This window comes from Neophocaena asiaeorientalis, unplaced genomic scaffold (assembly GCF_003031525.2).
Source record: "Neophocaena asiaeorientalis asiaeorientalis breed wild unplaced genomic scaffold, Neophocaena_asiaeorientalis_V1.1 scaffold1097, whole genome shotgun sequence".
Taxonomy (NCBI): Eukaryota; Metazoa; Chordata; class Mammalia; order Artiodactyla; family Phocoenidae; genus Neophocaena; species Neophocaena asiaeorientalis.
The window spans coordinates 883,956-894,762 of record NW_020174697.1 but is presented as its reverse complement, the minus strand read 5'-3'; the positions used below and the strand labels follow the sequence as shown (position 1 = coordinate 894,762).

Sequence of the window (10,807 nt, the reverse complement as noted above, 5' to 3'; positions counted from 1 at the left end):
GGTGGCGGGTGGGCCACCATCTTGCACCAGTCCGGCGGGGGGAGGCATCTCGGAAAGGTAGCTGCTTGGAGGCAGCGTTTGGCGGCCTGAGGGCCGGGGTCACTCGGTTGCCACTACTGCCTCCTCACCTTCCGGGGCCTATGTGTCGGTCGGTCCCAGCTTGGTTTTGGCTTTTCTTTCTGGAGGCAACTCCCTTTGGTCTTTTGTATATATGATGCCGATGTTTGGCGAGACCCGCCCATCCCCACGGCTCTTCAGTCATGGGAATAGAGACCAGAGAGGGTTCCGAACTTTCTGGTCTCTTGGGCCCCTCCTTTCTGTCCTGATTCCCCCCCACCCAGGTTACTGGTCATTCAGTGCTCACACCCTTGTTCTTGCCAAAGGGACTTCGCTCCTCCGTCATAGAAATCGTGCTCCATTCCGTTATTGTCTAGAGAAGAGCCCTGAGGAGAAACGTGGAGTTAGAGACACAGTTTTTTAACAGTGATCTTTGTAGGTTTTACTTAATGAGATGGAAAAAATTATCTCATTCTGAGGTTTTATCCTTCTCTAGACACGGAGGGAGTTCCTCTTAACTCATCCCAAGTTTTAATGCTTTTTTTTAAAAAGGAGAAATCAGAGCAGAAAATGTCAAGTGAACCAGCTTCTACAAGCACAGGAGGTCTACATCCAAGGAGTTCTCTTTGTTTGCAAAGATTTTTTAATCTGTGAACTTAAATTTTGCTTTTATTATTTTCAGGTTTGAACTGTGATTTTTAATGCCTTTTAGTGCCATTAAACATAAAATTAAAACCAAGAAGTAGAGTTTTAACTACAGAGGTCTGGTCTTAGCATTTGTGATGTGTCTTGCTTTGGGGGGTTACAGTGAAAACTCAAACTGTCTCCTTAAGCAGAAGCTTTACTAAGCCTATGAAGACACTGGGTTGCTTATAAAATTAAGGCTGTGTGCCCTTGATGTTTTAACATTTGTACAAGTCCCACTGCAGTTGTATCTTGCATTTGTATATTTCATGGCTATCACCTCTTTTGAGGTGGGCTGAGGGGTGTTGATAGAACTGGTTAGAAGGTGAGGAAACAGCCTCAAGGAGGAGACTTTACTGAGGTCATGTGGCTAGGAGTGATAGAACCAATTCTCGAACCTAGGTCTTCTGACTCCTCACCCAGTGCTTAATTCACTATATTGTGATCCATTTTTTATGAGAGTGAGGTGGTCAAGGAGAATAAGCATGGAGACTCACCTAAAATATATAAGTAACACTTTTCAATTCTCTTTTCCTTTATATTTAAAATATTTAAGACTTCATATCAACACAACATTGTAAATCAACCCTACTTCAGTAAAATATTTTTTAAAGACTTCATATCTTTTCAACTTTTTTAGTATTTAAATAATATTGTTATTATTTCCAAGCATGTTGAAAAGTTGAAAAAAGTTCTACGTTGAAGAGATCCAAATTTCAGCTTCTTCTCTTCAACCCCTTTTCCCCAGTTAAGTTTTCTAGTCCAATCTGATTATTTCAGCCCAGGGTTTTACTTCTCAGCATCAGCTTTCTTAGTGGAAGAGGAGAGTGAGGGGAAAGGATATATAATTCTGTACCTCCTCTTCTATCCAATTTGTTTTCTTTATTGAAGAGGACATTTAAATCCATACCCAAATTTTTCTGTCGTTCTTGTTATACCAGTTGGACAGGGACAATACCTAAATGAATAGCAATTTTTGTGAATAGAAAGTAACCCATAGTTTTAGTGACAGATAGGATATTGGAAATTTATATTGAAAATGTATTTTATTTCAAAAGTGACTTTTCAAAGATCAGAAATATTTGACATATTCACTAATTAAATACGTAGCCCTGAATATTTTTTCTTCTTGCTTCAGAGAAGGACTTAAAATATATATGATTTTCAGTCAGGTTGTTTTAAATAATGACCCCAGAAGACTTGTTTTACTCAGTAATTTGTATCAAACATGTGTCTAGACTTTTTAAATTCATTCATTGCAAAGCAGTTTTCTTTTAAGGAGTGTTTTAAATAATAGTATATCAGGAAAAGTAGTCATACCTATGTACCATCTGGATCCAATGGACAATTTTTATTTCATCTTTTATAAGTCATTTTAGAAATAATTTACATAAGAATAAAGAAATAGTGAAACGAGTTTTATTAGGTATTTAATAAGTGTTTAGACATGGTGTACTTCTTTGTATATACTTAGAAGAACAAAAAATACATTCCAGAAGCTGATAAAAGAATCCACTTGTGCGGGCCTCTCACTGTTTTTTTTGGTTTTTTTTTTGCGCGCGGGCCTCTCACTGTTGTGGCCTCTCCCGTTGCGGAGCACAGGCTCTGGACGCGCAGGCCCAGCGGCCATGGCTCACGGGCCCAGCCGCTCCGTGGCATGTGGGATCTTCCCGGACCGGGCACGAACCTGTGTCCCCTGCATCAGCAGGCGGACTCTCAACCACTGCGCCACCAGGGAAGCCCTCCACTTGTCTTTTGTTAAGACAGATATTAAAGACATTTGCAAAAATGTAAATCATTGTCATTCTTCTCCTTGAATTTTTTGTTTTTGAAATTGGTTATTTTAATTAAAAATATTTATATGGACATGTAATGGGATTATTATTACTTTAAATAATATATATTAAATTTTTTCTCAGTTTCAATTTCTAATATTGTAAGTATCAATAGATATAATCCACATAAACAGAAGGCTCATTGGGGTCCTCAATAAGTTTTAAGAATGAAGAGTGGACCTGAGCCCAAAAAAGTTTGAGAACTGCTGATCTGGTGTTCTTTATTTGTGACAGTATTTAACAGTTCTATAGATGAACTAGAATTTTGTTTCTTTTTAGTGCTTATATTCATCAACTTGTATGATTTTCAGTAAAGAAGGAAAAGTTGAGCAAAATAATGCAAAGTATTGTACAGTAATTTTTCATGTGCTTCATTTAACCTTCCAGTAGTGCTGCAAAGAAGGTATTACTGTTTTCATTTTACAGATGGAAAAACTAAGTTCAAAGAGGCCAGTTAAATATCCTATAGGTTTGGCAACCAGAAAGTGGTAGACTTCAAATTCCCACTCAGTCATTCAGCCCCTATGTCCAGTATTCCCATAATTGTGCTCCATAGTTTTACTTGATATTTTCCCAGTGGATCAGTTTTACTTCTCTAAAATGTGAATTAATTAAGAATATATACTCCCTGAAGTTACTTTAGGAATTAATGATTATAGAATATCTTATGAAAGGGACTTCCCTGGTGGCACAGTGGATAAGACTCTGTGCTCCCAATGCAGGGGGTCTGGTTCGACCCCTGGTCAGGGAACTAGATCCCACATGCATGCTGCAACTAAGAGTTCACGTGCTGCAACTAAAGAGCCCATCTGCCGCAACTAAGAGATGGTGCAACCAAATAAATAAATAATTTTTTAAAAGAATATCTTATGAAACTTACTAAAACATTTATTATATAGTTCGTCTTTGAAAGGCCAATTATGCATTTGTCTTTTCTCCAGGTTATATCTTTTACATATCAATTACAATAAAAACATCTTATAGATAAAATCTTTACCCTGAATATGATCTAAAAATTACTTTGCAGAAAGTAAATTTTATTAGAGGGGTGGTCCATCCCAAGAGCTAATTTTAAAATGTTTTAAAATATAGACAATCTTTGCAAAGTATTATGCTAATGAATTTTAAACCTTAGCATCAACTAGCTATTTTCTACATATAGATGAAGTATGAAAGTCAACAGACAAAAGTTGAGAACTTAAATTAGGGGGGAAATAGTAGAGTTATTAAAAATCTGCCCAAAATGTACCTGGACTTCATGTGTTCAGGCTTTCAAAAAAATAAATCATTTCCACAATATAAAAGCTTCTTGGACAAAGAAAAGATGATTCTATATTTTCCTTCTAAATTATATGTGATTTATTCCCAAAACCTGGTTTGAGAGTTTGAATTGTTTAGGTGCCAGTGAAATTGTCTAAGAAACCAAGGTATAATCCAGTGTTTCTTGGATTTGAGTACGGTACCAATTAATTCCTATTATAAGGAAAACATTTTCACAGACACCCTCTTACTTAAAATGTTTAAATATTCTTCGAGTTCTTGTACAATCATAAAACAAAATAATCAAAACTGCAAAATCAATGCCATTCGAATCAACTTTAATACATTGAATAATGTATTTTGGTGAAACAAAGTCACTGACTACTTTTTTGAGTTTTTCATATCCATGATTCATATCTGTCTAAACAGTAGCAAGATTTTTCTGTTTAAACGTTTTCAATACCTTCATTTCTCTAACCATAAATACTGTCATTTTCCTTGCATTTAGTATAAATGCATCATTTAGATATTCCCTCCCTCTGTTCTTTTATTATTAGCCAGCAGCAGTAAAAGTGATAGTACTTGATGACAATGCAGTAGTAAATACAGACAAAAACATGAGTACTGGTATAATCCAACAGTTCCTCTTCTGAGTATTTATCCAGAGGAAACAAAAACACTAACTCAAAAAGATATCTGCACCCCCATGTTCATTGCAGCATTATTGTAATATAATGTTATAATATTATTGTAATAGCCAAGACATGGGAAAACCTAAGTGTCCATCTTTGGATGAACAAATAAAGAAAATGTGGAATACTATTCAGCCATAAAAAAAGAAGGAAATCCTGCCATTTGCGACAACATGGATGGACCTTTAGGGCATTATGTTAAGTCAGACAAAGAAAGACAAATAACATATAATCTCACTGGTATGTGGAATCTTTAAAAACACACACACACACACACACACACCTCATAGATACAGAGAACAGATTGGTGGTTGGGGGAGGGGGGGGACAAAATTGGGTGAATGTGGTCAAAAGGTACAAACTTCCAGTTGTAAGTCCTGGGGATGTAATATAGTGTGGTGACTACAGTTATTAAGACTATTGTATAGTTGAAGGTTGCTAAGAGAGTAGATCTTAAAAGTTCTCATCACAAGAAAAAAAATTGTAACTATATGTGGTGATGGATGTTAACTAGACTTACTGTGGTGATCATTTTGCATATGCACATATATCAAATCATTGTGTTGTACACCTGAAACTAATATAATGTATGTCAGTTATATCTCAGTTTTTTAAAATGTGAGTACTGAAATTATGTGACTGAGCTTCGTTATAAGGTAGTCATTCAGATGATCCTTGGAGTATGCTTATGTTAATATTTTAGATAGCAAAACAATGTATTGTTTTAGAGCTTTCTTGTACCATCTGGAATATAAGTATTTTCCCAGAGGTCTGTTAGTTTCAAAAATGTTGGGGTAATTTGTTGGAAAGTGTATTATTAATCTTGAATTGAATGTAAGTACCAGAAACTTAACTCAAAGTAGTTTGACCAGAAATGAACAATTATTCCCTCTCTTAACTGAAAAGTTCTAGTAGGAACTTTGCCTCCAAGCATGGCTTAGGTGTTTAAATGGTAGCAAAAGAACTTGAATGTCTCCCTGTCCTACCCTCTTTTTCTCTACTCCATAATCTTATGGTTTTGCTATTCTCTTTGTTGGCGTCTTTCTTAGGTAGTCTTTCTCCACATAGGGACTTCCATCACCACCAGGCTTATATCCTACCAGCTTATTATATGCTTAACAGCTTTATTGAGCTATAATTCACATAACATACAATTCACCCATTCAATGTACAATTCAGTGATTTTAGTACATTCACAGTGTTGTGCACCCATCACCACAATCAATTTTAAAACATTTTCGGACTTCCCTGGTGGTGCAGTGGCTAAGAATCTGCCTGCCAATGCAGGGGACACAGGTTCGAGCCCTGGTCCGGGAAGATGCCACGTGGCAGCTAAGCCCGTGCACCACAGCTACTGAGCCTGTGCTCTAGAGCCCGTGAGCCACAACTACTGAAAGCCCAAGCGCCTAGAGCCCGAGCTCTGCAGCAAGAGAAGCCACCGCAGTGAGAAGCCTGCACACCACAACAAAGAGTAGCCCCCACTCACCGCAACTAGAGAAAGCCCATGTGCAGCCATAAATAAATAAATAAATTTATTTTTAAAAAAAACAAAAAAACATTTTTTTTAATCACCCCATAAAGAAACCCCATACCCATTAGAAGTCACTCCTTATTTTCCCCCCAACCCTCCCAGCCCTAAGCAGCTACTACTCTACTTTCTGCCTTTATGGATTTGCCATTTCTGGACATTTCATATAAATGAAATCATACAATATGTGGTCTTTTTGACTGGTTTCTTTCATTTAGTATAATGTTCTCAAGGTCGGTCCATCCATCCATTTGGTAGTATATATCAGTACTTCATTCCTTTCTATGACAATATTATTCCATTGTATAGATATATCACATTTTGTTTCTCCATTATCCCTGCATCGGCAGGCGGACTCTCAACCACTGCGCCACCAGGGAAGCCCTGGGTTGTTTACTTTTTGCTATTATCAATAATACGTCTATGAACTTTCATCTACAAGTTTTTGTGTAGACATACGTGTTCAATTCTCTCTTGCTAGGAGTGGAATTGCTGGGTCATATGGTAACTTTAAGTTTGTGAGGAATTGCCAAAGTGTTTTCCACAGTGTCTGCACCATTTTATACTCCTACCAGCAGTGTATGTGGGTTCCAATTTCTCCGTATCCTTGCCAGCACTTGTTATTGTTTGTCTTTTTGGTTATAACCATCCTAGTGGGTGTGAAATTGTATCTATTACTTTTTAAAATATTTTATTTTGTGGTAAAATACACATAACATACAATTTACTATTGTAACTATTTTAATCCACTAATGTTTTTTTTTAATTTTTGTAGAATTAACTCTTAAAAGATAGTTGAATTTTAGATGTATAAAAGCTGAAACAAAATATATGTATGTAAATTATAATTATTTATACATGCAGTCTCCAAAAACTGAATGGGTTGTGCTGGAGGAGGTCTTTCATTAGTCAGTTACTTGGAATTAGTCAGTTACTTGTCAGCAGCTGAGGTGGAGAGTTCTTTTCCGCTTATTTTGGTGCCAACTCTGAGTTGCAGAACCTAGAGACCCTTTGGAGTTGCCCTTACAGGTATTCTAAGCTGCTACTTGCATATTTTGCTAGATATTCTGTTTCTCTAACAGATGATTTAATGTCCCATGGAATTCCTTGCCTTGCCACCAAAACTGTTAGTTTTGGGGGGGCTCAACTACCTTATTGGATAGCACAGCTTTAGACTGAAGTTATGGATCTAATGGCATCTGAGAGTGTTTATGAATGTACCAACTGAGGCTCCTTGGTGGCTGCTATCAGCCTCAAAAGATACCACTGTAGTCATGGGCAGTGGATATGACTTGTTTATATAGACTACTCGTACATTTAGTACCAATTTAGGGTATTTGTACCAATAGATATTGTATATGATCATTTAATAGAAGGATTCTATATGAGTCTCAAATGCTGTACAGTTGTGACTTAAAAAATGTTCTGTATTCTTCGTAGCAGTAGGTCCTTAATGCTGAGCAAGAATTGTCGTGTATTTATCTACTTGACATATGCATTACCTTAATTCTCGTTTAGGGACAAGCAATAACTATTCAGATAATTAAGTTCAGAGGTTTTAATTAGCCAAACCTCAGAAATAGGGGAATTTACTTAAGTACAGAATCCACTAGAGATTCTTGTAATAGTAATTCAAACATTTATACCAGTAAGTTCTTCTGGAGTTAAAGTCGTTTTTTTCCTTTGACCTAATTCAGTCTAAATGATTTGGAATTGGAAAAAGCAAGAAAGCTTGCTTTTGCTACTCTGAGGATTCTGACAAATGTGGAAACTCAGTTAACTCTATTTATCTTAATACTTTAGAGTATTGATGTTTAAGTTTTAACTTTTTAAAATAGCTGAAATAGTTTTTTAAGCATGTTTATCTTGTATGTAAAAAAATGTGTATATGCATGAGAATTCAGAACAGAAATTCCTGTTTTAAAGAAAGCAATTTAAATGTTTTTTTGAAAATGTTTAATGTAACAGCTTTTTAAAAAGCCCAAAGAAACGTAGACATTAGATTGTAAACTTCTGAAGGCAAGGACTATGATTTATTCATCTTAATTTTTTCCCTAGAACTGAGCACATTATATTGAGTACAGAGGCAATGAGTAATTATTTTTAATGAGTTAATCTATGATAAAGTGTATCCAACTAATTTTCTGTTCCTTTCAGTTAGCGTTGATAAGAAACAAAACCTAAAAATTTCTTTGAATGTGTTTTTTAATAATATTAATTTATTTCTGAAATGTAAAGAGCAACAGTTAAAGGTCAATATTACTTAGCATTTCAAAATTCAGATTTACTAAAGCATGTATTACAGGGTGATTGCTCATTTACAGAAGGGTGTCTTTCAAAAATTATTTGTAATTTAATAGTTTCAGATTTCTTCAAATAATAAATGCTTATTACATGCAGCATTTAATTTACAAAATTTGCATTCATTCAGGAATGAACCAATTATGGAAAGTGAGTAGCATGTGTATATCAAACTTTTTGTAGAGAAAAATATTTAATGTGTGTACATTTAATTTAATAAATCCACCCTAATAGTCAGTATCTTTATTTTATAGGGCAGAAAACTAAGAGCTACCTTGCTACCTTGTCTGGAGTCACATGGTGAGTTTCTGGAGATTGAAATTAGACCCAAGATTTCTGAATCCCAAGTATCATGTTTCAGTATATTTGGTGCTACTTAAAGTGACTCATAAAATTGATTGATGTCATGTGTTAATGCTTAGGTGACTCTGCAACTTGATGGACAACGACAACCCTTTTCAACCAAAAAGTAAGTATTGCTGCTGCAAGTGATACTAGTGTACTTGGGTTTTGTACTGATAACCTTACTTCATGAGAAAAGGTGAGAGAGACAGAGGTGGGCACGTTAAAAAACCACACAAAAACACTTAAATTTATTAAAGTAATACCATAGTATAAAAGAAATACATACAATAAAAATGTCAGTAAAGTAGAAATGAAGTGTTTCTTCCTCATTTCCAGAGATAACTACTATTATCGGTTTGGTATACATAATCACAGACTTTTTTCTATGCATAGACAAAAAATAAATTATTTCTAAATAAGATCATACTATATATGCTATTATGTGCCCTTACAATTTTTTACTCAACCATCTGTCTTGAATATATTGACAGTGACGGTACCCAGTTAAAAAGAATGAGGAAGACCTATGTATCAACATGGCATTAAGACCATGGTATTAACATAGATATAAATTTCTTTATTATCAGTATACATGGGTCTCTCATTTTTTTTAATTTGGCATTGACTGACTTTGCCTAGTTCCTTAGCCCTTAGATTACCATACGTTAAGTGCATACTGCATATCCAGTAGACTACTGTGTGTAAAAGGAAATGTAAAGGAAGAAGAAAATATGTTCTTTACTCTCAAGGAGCTTACTTTGGAGTTAGACATGTACAGTTAAGACACATTAAGAAATAGCAGTTTGAGATTGTATATAGTATATTCTGAGTTGCCTGGCATAGGCTGTCAGTGTAGTAAAAGGTGGAAGAAAAACAGGGTCTAATAGTTTATCGAGGAATTACAATTGAACCAAGAGTTGGGAATGAGTAGGGAATTAATATTTTGTTGAGTATTGCTTGAAGTTAGATACTTATATAGCTTTTCCCTAAATCTACATTACCACTTCTATTAGGTAGATATTACACCCATATTTTAGGTGAGGAAACAGATTCAAGTAATTTCTCCAGAGTTACATTAGAAATGGTGCAGTGAAGATTTGAGCTATTCAATTTGATGTCAAGTCCATGCTCTTTCTACTATACTTGAATAATATGGACAGTATAAGGTAAGGAGGAAGGGTATTTTAGATGGAAAAAACAGTACAAATGAGGGCTCTGAGGGACACAATATGCAAATGGTAAACTATGAATTACACTCAATTATTTCATTTAGAGCATTCTGTATATATTTTTTTAAGTAAGGTTTAGAAAAGAGATAGGTTCTTAAAATTGGTTACATTTGGGAGGGTGGAAGATTTTTTTATTTTCTTTTATGGTAGGTGAGCTACTAAGCATTAAACAACACTATGCTAAGAAATTATTTGTATAGAAGGGGAAACTACATTTTAAAAATTTGTTAGAAAATAGCACCAATTTATTAACGTGTTTCTTTTGTATGCCATCCCCAAATCATTATATTCACATAGTACCTTTTAATTTTGAGTCAAAAGTAGAAATGACATTGTTTTAATCTAGTAAAATTACCTTTAGAAATTATTTAATTTAAAAGATAAATTTTAGATATCATTGTCTAATAAAAAAAGGATATCATTGTCTAAGCCAGAACTCTAGAGCTATTGTTTTGTTTTGTTTTTATTTTTTCAAAGTTGTTACCCCATCCACATCTTACTCCATATATCTAGTGCCACTTATATCCATCTTCATTGCTATTATTTTAATTTGGGTGCATTTTTAAAAATAATACATAGTTTAAAAAAGACAATCAGAAATTTATAGGTTGTATACCCACAGATTCTTGAAAAGTGAGAGAGCAAGCAAGAGAGAGGTGTGCATGTGTTTTGGGCCTACGTACTCCCTGTTTTTTCAAGGCATCCACTTTGAATAGTTTAGCTGTTTTTCTAATAATTAGTTTCATATTTCTAAATTTTTGAAATATGTACTGCTGTCTCTTGAATCATCAGTTTTTGCCATTATCTAATGATTTTTCCATTAAGAAATAGGAGGGTTTTAGTTTTCGTACACTTAACCACCACCCCCAAGCACCT

The 10,807-nt window shown here is 34.9% G+C and overlaps 1 protein-coding gene across 1 annotated transcript in view; it reads left to right on the top strand.

Annotated features, from left to right (window-relative positions):
* ZNF280C (zinc finger protein 280C) overlaps window positions 1–10,807 on the top strand; it is a 69,103-nt gene that overhangs the window by 422 nt on the left and 57,874 nt on the right. The window contains exons 2-3 of the mRNA XM_024758957.1: window positions 8,612–8,657; window positions 8,780–8,826. Of these exons, the coding sequence (XP_024614725.1) occupies window positions 8,796–8,826 (31 nt within the window). The 5' untranslated portion in view covers window positions 8,612–8,657; window positions 8,780–8,795. The remainder of the gene's footprint in view (window positions 1–8,611; window positions 8,658–8,779; window positions 8,827–10,807) is intronic.